The sequence below is a fragment of the Mustela putorius genome, unplaced genomic scaffold (assembly GCF_011764305.1).
Source record: "Mustela putorius furo isolate JIRA1106 unplaced genomic scaffold, ASM1176430v1.1 tig00000551_pilon_pilon_pilon, whole genome shotgun sequence".
NCBI classification, from domain to species: Eukaryota; Metazoa; Chordata; class Mammalia; order Carnivora; family Mustelidae; genus Mustela; species Mustela putorius.
Window position 1 is genome coordinate 10,728,016 of NW_025421412.1, and position 19,560 is coordinate 10,747,575.

The following is a 19,560-nucleotide window of genomic DNA, read 5'->3' on the forward strand; positions in this document are numbered from 1 at the left end:
TATGAGAGAGAAAAAATATACTGGGCCAAGTTACAAAACTGAAGTCAAAATTTATAGCTCATTACTGAGAATTCCGTATTTCTTAGACCCATAAAGATAATATGCCAATTAAGCCTGGCTTAGAAATTAGTTTAGTCATCAAATATTTACTGGAGGTTTCTGGAATACCTCCCTCTCTAACAGAGGTATATATAAGAATCTGACGTACAGAAGTATTTATATGTGAGTCTCTCGATGTCTCTAGGTTCTAAAAACCAGTTACCTGTGCAAAATCAAGTTAGGACAACATAAAAATATTTTTGTTAAAACAACAACAACAGAAAGAATGAGCATTATTTAATCCTATGGGGGGGTGTGTGATTTTTATTTGCATGTGATCACAGTGTTACATGTTACATAGTGTTCTTTGTTTTGTTTTGTTTTCCCTGGTACTCTAAAATTCAACTATGAGGTCAGCTGAAGAAACTTTGGCAGAATCTCTTTTCATAGCTCCTTTAAAATGGAGGTCACTGATGACAAAGAACATTCAATCAATTCTGGATTTCAAGTTATTTCCTCGATGCAAGAAATCTTACTTTGGAGGGAAAATAAAGGTTAATAAATTGAGATTACTCAATTTTTAAAAGGCATCAATATGTTCTGGCAAATCAATACACAGCTCACATTTCTACTGATCCAGCTCTATACGATCTCAATCACATGAAAAGGAAGGTAACAAATCATATTTTATAACTAAAAACCCACAATGACAACAAAAATGGCTATCTGCTAATACTTTTGGAAAAGTGCACAGGGTGCTTCATTTACAACAAAGTATATAGTAAGTATTAATTCCCTAGCCTTCCCAGATGCTGGGAAAAAGAAAATATTGATTCCTCTGAAGACTTGCCTCAAGATCCTCCAAAGAAAGAAAAACTGTTTTCCATCATAAATGTAGGAGATGCATAATATGCAGCTTCCCTACTATAACTGTCAGAATTAACCTAAAGGCAGCTGCTGGTAAGGATTCTGGACTTGCAGGACCCCTTGAAGTAAACCGTCAGAACGTTTACCTGTATCGTCCTCTGAGTGCCATCGACGTTGACAGACAATAAGGGTGAAGCCAGGTTCCACGTGCCGGTCACATTTAGTTTCGACCCATCAACTTCCACCTGTTGTGACACCAAATAAGACTGTTACGAGGAAGAAAGACAGAAAACTGATCTCAAGTTCACTGCCGCATACAAAGCAGCAGCCATTCTAAACAGATGGCTCCCAAACAACCTGTCATGTTTACTGCTCCCGCCATGAAAGACAGGGTCCAACAGGAGTCTCCTTAGCCATCTCTGGGGAGAGGGGAAGGACCTGGGCACAGCTGCCTTCGGGTACTGAGGTTTCAAGCGCTTTCCAGTAAGTAACAAACAGCCTTCTAACTCTAAACCTATCTGGACATGCTACATTTACTGCAATTAGACAAGTAATGCATATAAATTCCAGTGACATTTTGCAACCCACACATCAGGGCTTGCATATAATATCCTCTCCAAGGACCAAGAAAGAACTTTTTCTGTGTTCATTTTAATGAAGGACTATACATTGTTATCTTCATTAAACAGAAGCTTTAATTAGGCAAAATTCTTTGGTGTTGAATATTAAAAGTCCATTTGAACTTTGCAAAAGTTCTGTCGCATTTTTGTCGCTCACGAATGACTAATTCCATCAACTTATGACAATGCTAAAAAAAAGCCCCATAATATTTTAAAACAGACACTGTTAAGAGAAAAATTCTAATTTCCAAATAAATAATATAAAAGTAACTGAAAGAAAAAAAAGCAAAGCTAAATTAAAATAAAAAGTATTGTTAGTTACTGCTTCCTTTTCATTCACTGATTCCCCAACTCTTACATATAAGAACTAAGAGAAAATATCAGTATCATTTTAACTCTATGGTAAAAACCTAACAAAGGGATATGTGAGTTTGCCCAAGGTTCAAAATAAAGCAGCAGCAAATTCAAGACACATGATCCCTAATGATTCCTTTACTCTCTCTTAATACTTACTAAGAGGCACACAGATGCTACCGTTTAGAAGAACAAGTGTGCCCATCGACATCTAATGGACTTTACATACATAGATGTCCAGCAATGGTGCGGTCATACAGTCTAGAAGCTAGGATGTGTTGCTGGCCACGTCACGAAGTACCAGTGGGATAGACGTGATGCACTCACTTGTGCTTCCGTGTTCAGTGGCCTCTGTGTCCAGAGGGCACAGCTCAGTAAGTAGGAAGAAGGAATGGCTTGGGTCTCACCTAACATTGCTGTTTGACTCAGAGCTGCTTACTAAACTGGAGCATTTACCCTCTCTGAACCTTAGTTACCAAACTAAAATAGAGTAAAAATAGCTATCCGAAGGGTGCTGTAAGATTAAAGAAGTTAGCATATGAAAGGTCTACCGATATTCCTGTCACGTAGGTCCTAAATATTTTCTCCCTTCTCCTGTCCCTAATGGTTCCACCATCCTTAAATGAATTTTAAAAATAAGGTTGGATAATCATACTATCTCTTAAATTATTTACTATTAAAACACTAGATGATAAAGATCTGAGAAGCATCAAAATATACATTTTAAAATTATCTATTTAGCAAATTAAGTATCTCCTCATGTAATGAAAGATTTCCAAAAGAAGCTCCCAATAGATAAGAGTTTTACAAATATTAAGTGCTAAAAATACCTTTTAAAACAGAAAAATATTTGCTTTGACAGAGCTTCTAAATTTAAAAGGTTAGAATTATAAAAGTTTTATTTTTTAAAAAGGAAATTTAAAGGCTACATGGAAAGATTTTTAACAATAAGCACTTAAAATTTGTATTTGATATTAATTTTATTTTTTAAAATATTTGATTCATTTATTTGACAGAGAGAGATCACAAGTAGGCGGAGAGGCAGGCAGAGAGAGAGGAGGAAGCAGGCTCCCCGCTGAGCAGAGAGCCCGATGCAGGGCTTGATCCCAGGACTCTGAGATCATGACCTGAGCCGAAAGCAGAGACTTTAACCCACTGAGCCACCCAGGCGCCCCTTGATATTAATTTAAATCAACAAGGGTGACAAAATGAAACTGTAATTGTCATCTTTAGGGCTTATCAGGGGGAACTGAGGAAAAACAAACGAATTCACTCAAATCCTGTAGAAGAGAAACCAATTTACTACAGCCTAAGAAAAGAATTTTTATGAACATGGAAATAAAATGTGACACACCCATGTAACAAACTATCAGTTGGTAATAAAAAGGATGCATGCTGGTACATGCTACTTATGTGGCTGAAGCTTGAAAAAATGCTGACTAAAAAGCCAGTCACAGGAGACCACACATTATGTAGTTCCGTTTATAATGAAATGCTCAGAAGAGAAAAATCCGTACCAAGAGAAAACAGGTAAGTGGTTGCCTTGGGCTGAGGGTGTGGGGATGGATGGACGGACTGAAGGGTGACAGCTGTGGCGGGCAGGCTTTCTACTTGGCATGATGAAAATGTTCTAAAAGCGACCGTGGTCATGGTTGCTCGGCTCCGGGAATTTACTACCTGCCACTGAATTGTACAATTTAAATGAATAAATAGTATGGGTGGGTGAATTATATCTCAATAAAGCTGTTAAAAAACAAGTGACAGATGACAGTTTCATTTTTTAAAAAAATCAGAAGCACTATTTCATGAGAAATTAAAGACCTAAAAACCAGATAAATACATATACATCATGTTCATGAATCAGAAGAGGCAAAGAGGGCGCCTGGGTGGCTCAGTGGGTTAAAGCCGCTGCCTTCGGCTCAGGTCATGATCTCAGGGTCCTGGGATCGAGCCGTGCATCGGGCTCTCTGCTCAGCAGGGAGCCTGCTTCCTCCTCTCTCTCTGCCTGCCTCTCTGCCTACTTGTGATCTATGTCTGTCAAATAGATAAATAAAATCTTTAAAAAAAAAAAAGAAGAAGAAGAAGAGGCAAAGATTTCTTAGGACATAAGAGATACAAATCCTACAAGAAAAAAAATAGATGAATTAGACTTCATCAAAGTTACAATTTAGACATTGTTATGAAATGGGAAGTTGAACCACAGGGTAGGAGAAAATATTTGCAAAACACGTATCTGGTAAAGGACTTGAATCTAAAATCTATAAACAATTCTCCTTTGTAAGTCAATAAGAAAACCAACTGAATTTCTTTAAAAATGGGCGAAAGATTTGACCAGATATTTCGTCAAGGAAGAGAGATGAGGGACAAGCACATCACTGATTGATCATTAGGAAAAAACAAAATTATAATGAAATAGCACTACCCCCCCCCCCACTAGAATGGCTAAAATGAAAAGGAGTAACAACACTAAGGGCGGACAAACATGTGGAGCAATTGAAACCTTTACACATCGTGGGTAGGAATGACAAATAGCAGACCTGCTCTAGAAAACCCCAGAAAAGTGAAGACATATGTACAAATACAGAGTGCTCACGAATGTTGACAGAAGGTTGTTTACAACAGCAGAATATATACACACAGAAAGTTTACATTCACCTCAAACTGGAAAAAACCCAAAAGTCAAATGAACCAATTATAATGGACAAATATGGTATATCCACACAACAAAAAGGGAGCAATAAGCATCTCAAAAGCATTATGTTAAGTGAAAGAAGGCGGACACACAAAAGGACATATAGAACATGAGTATGATTCCACTTACAGAACATTCTGGAAAAGGCAGAAATCAGGCTGGCAGTTCCTAGCGAGTTCGGATATGAGGATATGCCTGACTAGGAAAGGGCATGAGGGAACTCTATGGGGTGATGGATATATCCTAAATCTTATTTCTGGTGGTGATTATAGGACTATACAGATTTGTCAAAACTCAATCAAACCATACAATTAAATAGTAAATGTTTTATTAATTTATACCTCAATAAATCTGACTTTTAAAAACAAAAAGAGGGTGGTGCAGTCAGCTAAGCATTTGACTTGATTTTGGCTTAGGTCATGATCTCAGGGCCTTGAGATGAAGCCCCACAGCGGGCTGTGCACTCAGCAGTGAATCTGCTTAAGACTCTCTCTCTCCCTCTCCCTCTGCCTCAGCCCCTCCTTTCTGCTTGCTCTCTTTCCAATACATAAATCTTTAATAAAATAAAATGATTTTAAAGACAAAAACAGAGGGAGGAAAGTCTGCCTTTTCCCAAACTGAAAATGGTATTTTTAAACTAACTTTATCTTCCCTTACTAATAAATTAATTTCTCTCCCCACATCCTCGGCTATTGGATGAGTGGATGTGAATGTTAATTTGGGAAGAAAGACAGAAGGAAATTTCCTTCTGGACAGAAACATGGGGGGAAAAAGTCCTTTTCAAGTCCTATCGATTACATGAAGGAAAGACACAGAGGGAAGATGAAAGTATCGGAGACCAGGGATCAGAGACCCCCCCAATTTCCTTTCATATGGACCCCTGGGAACACGTAGGGGAGACGGAGAGAGATATGTGAAAACATCCTGACGGGTATCAGGTACCCTAAAAATATCTAAGCTGAAGGTCTACTTCTTCATCATCTACTTGAACATCATCTAGGAGGGACTGTAGGCTTGGGGTCATGGCATTCCTGGCACGGTGTGTGGTCAAAAGTGTAGCACGGATGGAGGAAGAAGCTGGACAGATGACCCAAACACATCATATTAGGAGCCAGAGTTTTTACCTAGCTTAGTGAAACGACAAAGTCTGGGTCAGGATAAAGAAAACATAGTAGTACAGGGGAACTGTATGTCTCCAGGCAAAGAACAAGCAGGACTATGGGTGGCAAAGGCCTCTTCCATGACAAAGAGGACAAAAGAGCATCTAACAGTCATGGGTCCAGGTCCTTACAGCCTTGAAAAGACACTGCGGGTCTGAGTTCCCTCCCCACCTCTACATTTATGAGGTGAGTCCAACCATATACCTAAAGGCCCCTTTTACCTGCACCCAAACTCCACACCACGGGGGTAGCTAGAGTAAGGGAAAGAAACCCAAAACACCATGGTATCTGAAAGACACTGCTGAAACCAAAGTGCTGGGGTGCCTGGGTGGCTCAGATAGTTAAGCATTGGCCTTCAGTTCAGGTCATGATGCCAGGGTCCTGGGATCGAGCCCCACGTTGGGCTCCCTGCCCTGTAGGGCATCTGCTTCTCCCTCTCCCGCTACTGCTCCCCTTGCTTGTGTTCTCTTGCTCTCTTTGTCAAATAAATTAATTAATAAAATAAAATATATTTTTTTAAATTCTTAAAAATCAAAAACCAAAAAACTAAAGTGTTTCCTTCCCCTCACCCCTTACTCAAGGCAGAAGGCTTCTGAGAAAGATTACATGACAGACATATCTCCCTTCACACCTGGGAAGTAATGAACATAATTTTGTGACATCACTATATAACTGAAGCAAGGAAGTTATCAGAGCTCCAAATCAGTATCTCTGAAGCATATCTTCGAATTTTAAATGCGAGAAATGAACATGCTGTAAACCATCATGTGTTTTCTCAGGCCTCAAGCCATAAACAGACTTCACCAAGAAACATAATTCAGGACAGAAGATACAATGATACTATTGATGCTTTCACGAGATGAGTGAAATCTAGATGTAAGTATAGGCCATTAGGAGAGGCAGGGAATTTGAACATTTTAATACCTTAGGAAAGATCGGAGCAGACTGACCTGAAGAATTCTTGTTACTAGGCCATGTGGATTGTCTACACCTAATTCTTCAGCCTTGGTGGTGGTGTGTGTGGGGGGGGGGGGGATGAAGCAGCAGGTGTGGAGTGGAAGTGGCATTTCATTACTACAGCACTGAGAACGTGACATAAAGCACCACCCTATCTTTTCCATGCCAGAACCTAATGGAAAGTGAAATCCAAGACAATGGAAATAACAGATTTGATGAAAGGGTATTAGACTAACAGGCCTAACAAGGAAAAGCTATAGGCTGCCCATGCTTATACACAGCCAACGACCCTCCTGCACATAACGATCAGAAAGTAACCAATGCTGGATCTTCACATACAATTTGTAAAACATATTTTTATCAAGAGAAAAAGGTAAATTAAGAGTATTATAACACAAGAAGAACTACTTGGAGAAACACAGGAAGAGTTCAGATAAATAATTCTGCAAAGTCTCAAAGATAACCATAGGAAACACAACTCCTCTTTTAAAAAATGAGCTCAAAGAAGAAAAACAAAGGTTCAAAGAAGAGATCATACAACAACAGAAGGAAATGAAAATCAAGCTGGTAGAACTCAGAAAAAAAATAAAGAGAAAAATAACATTATAAGATAAAAGCCACCTTAAGAAGCAACCGAAAATAGAATCAATGAGACTACAAAGACAGACAAGGACGTGGAGATACCATATAAAACAAAACAGACAAGACTAGCAATATAAAAATTTATAGAGAAGACAACAGACATGGAGGAGGGAGAAATGGATCCAAGAATATATGAATGACTTTTTCAAAAAGGCTTATAAAGAAAAAATAAATGAAAGTTCAAAGATATGATCGGATAAAACTTTTGAAAATAAATAAAACCTCAAAATTGTGGAATGTTGTTGTTTATGGAACTTTAGGAAGAAAGACAGTTTTATGTGGATATTTAGGGAAAAATAAGAAAGCAGGCACAAGCTAGGAAAAAAACTCAGGTCAGCCTAATTTCTCAAGGGCAAAACTGATACATAAGACTACAGGGCAATATGGTCTAAGTACTGAAAAGGAAAACACTGCCCCCCAATTTTATACCCAGCCAACATGTCCTTAAAATATATCATACCAACATATCTTGTGGCATATAAGAGAACTTAGCACCCCTTTTTTAAAAAGGAGGCATCTCTCTATACACTGATATGAAACCATACCCAAGAAATTACAGAAGAGCATACAGAGTATGCTATCGTTTGTTAAGGGGGAAAAAACCCCTGTGTTTTTTAAATGTATAGAGTACCTCTAGATAAATATATGAGGAACAGAGGGACTGCAGGACAGGGATAGAAGGCAGGCTTTCCTTTACTGCAAATCTATTCATACTTTTAAAATTTTGTTCTGTATCCATACGGTATGTATTCAAAACTACAAAAGTGAGGAACAGTGTAAGGGCCCATTCTTCTCTCTCATGGCAGCATGAAGTCTTTATACCTTTCACTAACAGGCACACAATACATAACAGCTGCCCTTCCTCATTTTGGTTAACACACCAATACTCATTTCAATTTCTCTGGTCACAGATTTATCGAATTCATCTCCAACACCCAATTTGATCATGTATTTTGGACAATACCTCTGCATCAACTCTTGCTTATTGAGAAATGAGGGACTGGAATGAGCAACACTGAAGATGGCTTCTAGGCTCAAATTCTATGGTTTCATGGCTGTGAAGGCCTTTTATTTAAGATACACTTAGTTAATTTCTGACATGGCAAGTTCCAATATTTGAAAGGGACTTGGTTTTGCTCAAACACCTCTGTTTGGGGAAGAAGATTTTTAAGATCTTTCCTTTGACAAGCAATAAGAGCTAACAATTTAAGTCAAATTCAGTGTGGGGATAAAAATAGACCAAGAATAAAATGACAGGGGCGCCTGGGTGGCTCAGTGGGTTAATGCCTCTGCCTTCAGCTTGGGTCATGATCTCAGGGTCCTGAGATTGAGCCCCGCATCGGGCTCTCTGCTCGGCGGGGAGCCTGCTTCCCCCTCTCTCTTTCTTTGCCTGCCTCTCTGCTTAAAAAAAAAAAAAGAATAAAAAGAATAAAATGACAAATGACAGAAATAATATTTTACCCCTTTCAAGGCAGACAATATTGTGGAAATGTTCTAAGCAACATGAAAACACTAGAATATTTTAAATTACTATAAAATTCTATTTAAAAAACAAACCAAAGATACAACATCTCTGTTTAGAAACACTAACCCAGACATAAAGATTTCGTGCCTGTAGTTTAAACAGACCCAGGACGCAAGTGCACCAAAGTTAAATTAGTTATCACATTAATTCTGACCCATACTCTTGGCAGACAACGTCTTCTTTTCTTTACCAAAACTGAAGCCACAAGACATAAATCCTCTGATTTTTTGGCATCACTGAACCTTCTTTCCTTTGCTGATATCTCACACACCAGGCATTTCCCCTCTGCCTCGCACACGTACCGAACACCTATTATTTTCACAGATGGGCACCTACATGACCCACTATGCCCTCCAACCACCAAACTGCTGCTTTCCTTCTTTTCTCTATCAGGCCCTAGAACAAGTGCTCTGTGCCTATTTTCCTATCAAGTAACTTCTCCCACATACTCCTACAATCTATTTGCTAAAACTATATTCTGAAAGGTCACAAATCTTCAGCAATTGTATACTTCCTTCCTAATTCTGACTACTCCTTACTTCTCAGCAGGAAAGAAGACCTCTTGGGACGAGGTGATATTTAAGCCAAGATCTGAAGCGTGAGTAGAGAAACTGGTTGTTGGTGGTGGGTCGGTGGGAAGGTGCAGAGGGGCTATCCCAGAGGGAATCTCGTGTAGAAATAAAAATCCCAGAGGCAAGAAAGAGCTTAGCTCGTATGAAACCAGTGTGCAGAGCACAGAAAACAAAGGCGAGCATGGCACGTTGGAGAGGAGGAGTGACAAGAAGCTCTAAAGGATTCCAAATGCAGAGTGCCATCGTCAGCTGTGTCTTTCTGAAAGATGAGTCTAGCTACAGTTTGGAGAACAAATCAGAGGAAATAAAAATGAAAATTACGGTGACTGGGTCCCCACCATGGGTCCTGGGGAGAAGCGGGATACTCAGGAGTGGTATAAACTGGGGAAGGAAAGTGAAAGGTTTGAATACAGAGGTCATGAAATAATCCCGAAGAAAAGGGAGGGGGATGAGCTTATCAGAAAAGCAGCAGCACAACTGCCTCCCAGAGCTGGGTGTGCTCAGCCACAGTGGGGACCTCGTGCGCATATAATGACCTGAATCTGCCTCTGGTATGTGGTTTTGTCCAGCGATGCCCAGGTATTTGCCCAATGCAGGAATAAAGAAACTGGGACGCCGAGTTCCTCTAAGTCTAGGAATGATGGGAGTTAAGAGTATGTGTAAGCGAATTACTGTAATTATTGGCCAGGGTATCTAAGCTGGATAAAGAATGGAAAAACGGGAGTGGGATCCACGGCTGGAGAGAAAATATAAGCCCTCATGGTTGTCCTGAGGCAGAGAGCCCACAAACTGATTGCCGGCCTTCAAATGCAGGGGAGGGAACGTGGCGGCTGCCAAGGAGGGAGGCAGTGATACAGCATGAACGTCAAAGAACAAGACGGAGGGCCACAGGGTCTAGAATGGAACCAGGGGAAACAACTCACTTCCCATCTCAGAGGTGCATGTGTTATGGGAAAAAAAACCACCACCAGGTTTCTGTGAAGGCAAGTAAGCGGCAGAACATCCAGAGAAAGTGTCTGAGAACACAGGGTGGTTTGTTGATGACAAAGCAAGAGACACGAGGCCACAGTGGAAAGGGCAGAGAGGAGTGGAGAGACTGTGCGGAAGAACGTGGATGACTGGGGAGGCTTTCCAAAGGCCCCCCTGCCCTCTACCCTTAGCACAAGCACCCCACCCCCACCCCGCAGCATAGCACCTGCTACTGCCTCTCCCTGGACCACCGCGAGAGACTAGCTCTCTGCATGTATTTTTCAGTAACGCCACTTGGTTCTCCGCACTACAGGCAGAATGGTCTCTGGTGAACATAAACCCAATCATTTACAAAAATCAGAGGTAAACGGGGAAAAAACAACAGTGTGAGAATGACCAAATAAAGGTCCTGCCTGCTTCTGGAAAGTATGAACTCAAAAAAAGATGTGTAGTGCTGCAATCTTCAGTATGATACCATCATATGTCTCAGCATTCTGTAATCATTTAAAGATTACATTCTACTTAAAGTACGGATATTTTAAGTTCAAATTAAGCAGCACAAGTCTACAGCAGATAGAATTCATGCAATCCATCTTAACACACACTATTTTCTGCCAAGTTTCCCCCACCTAAAGAGGGTAACTTCAGTTAAGTTATTCATAAGAATGTTTATGATGTTTAAAACACCACTTCAAAAACATGGTTTCTTTCCTATTCCAAGAAAGCATGTTCTCATATTTAACAGTCTACTGGTAACTCTGTACTCCATTAATAATGTTTAACTACATTTATGGTACAAATAGTGTTGATGTGGAATATTTTCCATGAGTTGTTTGGAACATTCAATTTTCCTATCTACGTAATCGTAAGGGAAAAAGAAAGTACACACCCAAAATTAATTTGACATTTGTGAGAGATTACTTACATCCTTTACCATTAAAAAACAAAAAAAGCACTTCCTCAGAGGTACCTCATGACACAGTTAAAATATTATAACTTCTATTACAGTAAGCACCTGTAAGCTGAGTTTTTTCAAAGGTAGGAATGTAAAAACTTAAAAAACAAAGTATTTGCCAAAAAGCTTTTCCAAAAATAATAAAAAATTTGGGAAGATACAGCCTATAAAAAGTGTTTCTGATTCACCATACAATTCTTCTTTTTGGTTATACACAAATTCTTTTTTGTCATCAAATGTTAAGACTAGTATTGTGCAGAATTAGACCTAAGATAAAAATCAAGGTGTTCATTCCACTACTTAAAAAAGACTTTGATCATATATTTCGCTTTTATTTCTGAAAACAATATGAAGGATAAAAAAGGTTTGTTGATCAAGCTATAGCTAATTTCCAGAAAGGAATAACTAGTCTGCCCTTTCATAGCCTACCTTAAAAATTATCAGTCCACACAGAACGTGGAAAAAGATCTGTGGTTTTCTGATTTGGCTATTAGGCTGGAAAGGATCCTAGAAAAACATACTCCAACCCAACCCTCTCCTCCTGTTACACATATAAGGAAATTAAAGAACCATATAAATTATGGAAGCAACAGAAGCAATTATCTTGCAATTCTGAGTACTTCACTGAAATCCACATGTCAAAAGCAAAAGTAACACCTGTAAATACGAAGGTACAATGCTTGTGTGTAGCAGAAACTCATAGCTTATTTGTACCTTGTAAGAAGACTATTCAGAAGATAAAGATGCTTACTGGTTCTTTTTGGTTCTTATTTCTTAATTACTGCTAACAAAAATATTATTCAATTGTGTATCAAATCGATGAGATCTATCCAACACTCCCTAATAACAAAGAAATCTGTAGACCATGCAGTTAAATACATGGGATATTACCACCATCCGCCATTATTATAGTACACTGACCTCAACACATACTCCCGCTGGATAGGTGAAACACAAACTTTTTTAAAAAAATATTTTATTTATTTATTGGACAGAGATCACAAGTAGGCAGAGAGGCAGGTAAAGAGAGATGGGGAAGCAGGCTCCCCCCGGAGCAGAGAGCCCGATGCGGAACTCGATTCCAGAACCCTGGGATCATAACCTGAGCTGAAGGCAGAGGCTTTAACCCACTGAGCCACCCAAGCGCCCAACAAATAAACTTTTTAAAAAAAATTCTGAAGTTAAAATGTTGACAATAAGAAGCACATAACTTTCCTAAAATTTACATCCAATAACTTTGCTAAATTACTGGTTTCGCCATTAATTTCTCAGGGAAAACATGACAAAAATAACTCAAACATTCTTGTTCAACTTTAATAATGATTCCTAACATTCTAATATAAACTACAGGACAACCTGAATACAGATCTTAAATTGACAGAGAAAGGGTAGGTTTTCTTTATCCTGCTCCCCTATTTACTAAAATATTTTCTTATTCCAAAATATAGTCATGATACCTCTACTGCCCTTCCAGAGAGAAATGAGATGCTTGTTTTCTGAAAACAAAAGGAGACAACCATTTTCATACGTTTCTTCTTTACCGCTATTGCCCTGGAAACAGTCTATTATTTCTCTCCCAAATAGATAACATAATAAATGACAAAAACATCAAAAGGGATTAGACACAATGATGGTGAAGATCTGTTAATCTGTCACAAAAGACTGTATTAAATATGCATGTGTTATAAATGTAATTAAATATATCTCAAAGGATGTGAATTACAAAAACAAATTTTAGGTACTGGTCTATAATCAGCCAGGGTGCCCAGTTTCTCTTTAATTATCGCCTCATTAATTGATCAGTAACAACTGTAATTTCAGTTGTATGGCTTTTTTAAAAAAAATCCTACATTATTTTGCCCACACTTTAATTATAGTAGTAGTTTCTTTTGGATTGGTGTGATAAGGTCATTCTCTGCAGTTAATACTGTAAATTACATCACAGCTTAGTGAATAACTGTAGGTAGAGGACTTTAACATAAGGAACAAGTGAAACTACCTTTTCTTCTACTCAATCTATGAAATTATGGCAGAATTTTGCATTCTCTCTGTAGATTTGTGGGTTTTTACTTTTTTTTTAATTTCTTTTCAGTGTTCCAGAATTCATTGTTTATGCACCACATCCAGTGCTCCGTGTAGTATGTGCCCTCCATAATACCCACCACCAGGTTCACCCAACCTTCCACCCCCAAACCCTCCAAAACCCTCAGTTTGTTTCTCAGAGTCCACAGTTTCTCATGGTTTTTTGTCAACAGTCAGTATGCCTATATTTGAACCTCGGGTTTACAAACTGCCTAATTGTTCATGTCTCTGTGTCCTCATGTGTTAAATCTGTGCTCATGAGTGGTTATGAGGAACAAAGTCAAGCACTGAGACCAGTACCAGGCACATAATAAGTCCTCAGCAAATGCTGGCTGTTGGTGGACGTTCAATATAGTGATACTATGTCCTCCCCCCACAATAACGATTATTCTGGATCCATTTTTCAACAGGCCTACTTTTGCTTCTTCTTCCATTCATATCTCCTCTATTTTTATCCTTTTAATTTCATCTGATTTCTACTAGTATTTCCTTTGTTTTTCCGGTGCATTTCGCTACCAGAGATGCCCCCCACAACGAAATCCCAGGACCTTAGTTACCGGTTTACTCACACAAGACCTAAGTGGGCTCTACTGCTTTCACAGCAACGTCTAAGTCCTTCTTCATCCTACATTCCCCTACGCTGCAACGGTGACATGCCATTTCCTAATCCTACCTCCTTTATCTCATCTGTGACTGTGCACTCTAGTTCTACCCTTAGAAAGACGACTGACCCTAATTGTTCATTTCTCCAGGCCAACAACAAATCTATTTGCTATTCTATCTTCTGTGATCCTACCTACCGAGGATTACCCCCAGTCCTGCACTCTCTTCTCAGCTCCTATGGCCATTGGTGGTATTATTGCTAATACATATGCAGAGATACTTATTATCTCTTCCTTTTACTACAATAGCAATAACATGTATTTGGTAGTTTTATGCTTCAATTTTAAAATTGTAGTAGTAAATTTGTTGCACCCTGCCCCCCCAAAAAAGGATGTATTTTATGTCCTTAAAACTGCTCACAAATTACAGATCTAATAATAGAATGTTTTCTAAGCATGAACAATAAAACTTTTTTGTCATGGTAAGAAGTGAGATACTGGAATTGATGCCCAAGAATTACTCACCAAATCCCCCCACTGCATATAGTAACAACCGGCCTTTTACTCTGTAAGTCCCAATTATATCTCAAGAAAAACCCTAGTAAAAATCTATATATTAAGTTGATCACAGTTTTTCAAAAGGCACACACGAGGCAGTAGGATTGCTTATCAGCTCTGTAAAACACTGGCGTGACTGTACTGGTACAAAGTAAGGCTTACAGAGTCTCCACGATTTTTTCATTGCTTCTTACAGGAAAACGGTACGATCCATGTCTGTCACGCCAATGGATGGGCTGGGAAAGTATTTCCCTTTACCTTGTTCCTTCTTAGCTCTGCGCAGTGGCAGTATCGTAGCCAATGAGGTTTATCCCAGGAGCGATTATTGCTACATTTACCCCTCTTGTGTGAAGTAATTTTGAATGTACATAAAAAATTGGAGCGCCTGGGTGGTTCAGTCGGTTAAGCGCCAACTCTTGATTTTAGCTCTGGTCATGATCTTGTTAGGGTTGTGAGAACAAGCCCCAAGTCAGGTTCCACACTTAGCGGGGAGTCTGAAGACTCTTTCTCTCCCTTTCCCTCTGTCCCTCCCCCCATTCACGTGCTCTCTAAAATAAACTGTTTTTTAAAATGTACATAAAAATTGCAGCAACAGTGCCTCAAGCTCAGATTCCCTAGTTGTTAACAATTTTTGCCAGTTATAATGTCCCATTGCCCCCTTAATAGCCCAGTTGCAATCCTAAGAACACGGATGACCTCTGTACAATATTACCAGCAAAATCGGTGCATTAGTACTGATCTAATTTTACCATCAAATCCACAAACTGTATTCAAATACCCACAAATGGCCCCAGTGATGCCCATTACGCATATCCTAGATCTAATGTATGCTCCTGCGTTTAGCGATCACGTCTCACTGGTCTCTGTCAACCCGGATCAGTTTCTTAATTCTCATGACCTTGACATTTTTGAAGAGTATAAATCAGTTACTTTGTAGAATATGCCTGAATTCAGAAGAATGTTTCCTCATGATTATACATTTTTACCAGGAACTATACAACAGTGATACTGTGCTTTCTTCAGCATCATACCACAAGGTCCATGGTCAATGTGTCCCATAACAATGGAGGTCATACCCACTGGCATATTAAGTACTATGTGCATCTACATCTGTTTCTGAATCTACCTCTAAAAACCATGAGTTCGGGGCGCCTGGGTGGCTCAGTGGGTTAAGCCGCTGCCTTTGGCTCAGGTCATGATCTCAGGGTCCTGGGATCGAGTCCCGCATCGGGCTCTCTGCTCAGCAGGGGGCCTGCTTCCCTCTCTCTCTCTCTGCCTGCCTCTGAGTCTACTTGTGATTTCTCTCTGTCAAATAAATAAATAAAATCTTAAAAAAAAAAAAAAATTTAAAAACCATGAGTTCACCCTGATCTCTCTCATTACCATCCAACACTGCTGGGTACATTCTAACCATCCTCCGTGCTGTATCTGTTACTCCCTTCTCTGACAGTAAGACACCTCGCTTCCACTACCCATCCACCTAACTGATAAGTCTGCCACTTTTTTTTGTTTGTCCAACATCCATATGTATATATATACATATATATATATATACACACACATATATATATAATCTTCCTTAAATATATTTCACAGTAATTCAGAAAGTGTATATTAGAAAAAGAATGTGATATTGCTTAAACTATAAAAAAGGTCAGGGGCGCCTGGGTGGCTCAGTGGGTTAAAGCCTCTGCCTTTGTCTCAGGTCATGATCCCAGGGTCCTGGGATGCTGAGCAGAGAGCCTGCTTCCCTCTCTCTCTCTCTGCCTGCCTCTCTGCCTACTTGTAATCTCTGTCTGTCAAATACATAAATAAATCTTTTTTTTTTTTTTAAAAAGGTCAACTGATTGACACTAATGTGAATTTCAAAAAAAAAAAAAAAAGGAGTTTTCTCTTTGGAGAAAAAAGGAACAGTGTGTTACATGATCAGTGCAGAAGAGTTTGGGAATTTGGGATGCAGAAAGACCTGGTACTCCAAAAACTAAAAACCAACAAACAAACGAACAAATAAATAACAATAAAATCATCAATTGATAGCATGCGTGGTATGTGTCTAAAACTACTCCAGAAATTTTTAAAAGGCGAACATAGATAAAATAAGGAGAACACATGGTACTCATTGTATTTGTCTTTCAATTTTGTGTATACTTCAGGTTTTCCACAGTAAAAAGCTTAAAAACATAGATTATCAGGTTAGGCCAACTATTTGGACAGCCATACTTGGTACCAAAGAATTCCAATCCCTACCGGTGATTAATTATCAAGCCAAGGTGGCCACAGGCAGAGACGCTTTACAGACGGACTCATAATCCCAGGTGGCGCTGAGAGAAGCAGACACATTCTCAAAGATACTCCGATTACTGAGTTTTGCTTTTTTGACCCCTTCTCTTCCTCTTACCGCTACTGCTGACTTCTCTCGCGTATCTGCCCAAATTCTCTTATCAACTACTGAGCAAAGGCAAACCCTTTCTCTTTCTTTTCCTATTAGGGACGGGTCCAGACAGAAAACCTTCCCAAAGCCCAATCAGTTAACAACAATTCTACTTCCTTCCACTGAGCAGTTAAAGATGTGGCTTTATCTTACAAGTTTTCTGAAAAGGCTCAAAATCTCCCTAGGCCTCCGGTTGCTTAATAAATAAAAATTTAACTTCTCAGCAGGGTCCTCAAGGTCCTCAGTCAACCTAGCAACCATTCTGATTTTTTCTTCCCTCTTTCTCTTAGAGACAAGTGTGCACCAGCTCTTTACCCTGAGTTTTATTCTTACTATTTAAACTTGAAATAGTCAAGTCAGCCTAACAGCCTTCCCCCATCCCTTCTTCATTACCTACACCATATGCTACTGACTCCGTCAAGTTTGCTCCCGACTTTCTGCCTCACACCCCCCAAACCCACCTCTACCACCTCTAGTCTTACGCTCTACTGCATGGAGTCTTTCGTTGACTTTCTGTAACATTCTGAATCTCTATGCTCTTATCAAATTATGCATTATATTACAGAACAGTACTGTATTGATCTCAAAACCTCCCAATGAAACCAGAAGCTCATGAGGGCAGATTAGTGTCTTCTTCTTCCATGTACATCATGAAGAGCTTAGCACGATGCTTTGATGTTGAGGACTGAAAGATCTTTGACATTTATCTATTGTATTAAAAATTAAAATTATCAGCATGCCTGGGAGGCTCAGTGGGTTAAGCAACTGCCTTCAGCTCCGGTCCTGATCCTGGAGTCACAGGATCGAGTCCGCATCGGGCTCCCTGCTCAGTGGCGAGTCTGCTTCTCCCTCCGACCTCTCCCTATTCGCATGCCCTCTCTCTCTCAAATAAATACATAAAAACAAAAATTATCAAACTCAGAAAACCTAACTTTTATTTATACATTTGTTTACTTGGTAGCGAGAGCTACCAAAGCTAAGCTCTTTAAGTTAAGTATCACAACATAAAGCAGAGAAAACCAAAATTACTTGCTTTCATGTAGCCTTAATGTGTGTTATTCAGATAAGTAGCTTTTATCTTAGATTGCTGACCACTGACAATATAGTTCTCATTCAAAACTCTCCAGGACAGCTTTTGGTAAGACTAATAAAGTAACTTTTAAGTAAAAAGTATTTTTATTTGCGACGCCATAGATGGAACTAGAAGGTATTATGCAAAGTGAAGTCAGTCAGAGAGAGACAAATACCATATGATTTCACTCATATGTGGAATTTAAGGAACAAAACAAGATGAATATAGGGGAAGGGAAGGAAAAATAAAATAAGATAAAAACAGAGAGGGAGGCGAACCACAAGAGACTCTTAACTCTAGGGAACAGAGGGTTGCTGGGTGGGGGCGGGGTAACTGGGTGACGGGCATTAAGGAGGGCACGGGAGGTAGTGAGCACGGGGTGTTACATGCAACTGATGAGCCACTGAATTCCACCCCTGAAACTAATAATGTACTCTATGTTAACTGAAACTAATAATGTACTCTATGTAACATTATGTTAACATAATGTACTTTATGTTAAAAATAAACTGAATTTATTTTTATTGTGTTATGTTAGTCACCATAAAATACATCATTAGTTTTTGATGCAAAGTTCCAAGATTCATTGTTTATGCACCACACCCAGTGCTCCATGCAATACGTGTCCTTACTACCTACCACCAGGCGCACCCTACCCCTATCCCGCCTCCCCTCTAAAACCCTCAGTTTGTTTCTCAGAGTCCACAGTCTCTCATGGTTCATCTCCCCCTCCAATTTCCCCCAATTCACTTTCCCTTTCCTTCTCCTAATGTCCTCCAAGCTATTCCTTATGCTCCACAAGTAAGTGAAACCATATGATAATTGACTCTCTCTGCTTGACTTATTTCACTCAGCATAATCTCTTCCAGTCCCATCCATGCTGATACAAAAGTTGGGTATTCATCCTTCCTGATGGAGACATAATACCCCATAGTATATATGGACCATATCTTCCTTATCCACTCATCTGTTGAAGGGCATCTCGACACATGAAAAAATGTTCATCATCATTAGCCATCAGGGAGATTCAAACCAAAACCACACTGAGATACCACCTTACACCAGTTAGAATGGCCAAAATCAACAAGTCATTAAACAACATGTGTTGGAGAGGATGCAGAGAAAGGGGAACCCCTCTTACACTGTTGGTGGGAATGCAAGCTGGTGCAGCCACTTCGGAAAACAGAGTGGAGATTCTTCAAAAAATTAAAAATAGAGCTACCCCATGCCTTGCAATTGCACTACTGGGTATTTCCTCCAAAGATTCAGATGTAGTGAAAAGAAGGGCCATATGTACCTCAATGTTCATAGCAGCAATGTCCACAGTAGCCAAAATAAATCGAATTTAAATAAAAACTTTAAAACCAAAGTATTTTTAGTCATATTGTCCTGTGAAGTGTTGCTAATACTTATATTTAAAAACCCTCATGTGGGGCGCCTGGGTGGCTCAGTGGGTTAAAGCC

At 39.4% G+C, this 19,560-nt stretch overlaps 1 protein-coding gene across 1 annotated transcript in view; it reads right to left on the minus strand.

Annotated features, from left to right (window-relative positions):
- Positions 1 to 19,560, minus strand: part of PCCA (propionyl-CoA carboxylase subunit alpha) — a 393,935-nt gene that overhangs the window by 95,512 nt on the left and 278,863 nt on the right. Inside the window, exon 20 of the mRNA XM_045081355.1 lies at positions 1,053 to 1,151. Coding sequence (XP_044937290.1) covers positions 1,053 to 1,151 — 99 coding nt within the window. The remainder of the gene's footprint in view (positions 1 to 1,052; positions 1,152 to 19,560) is intronic.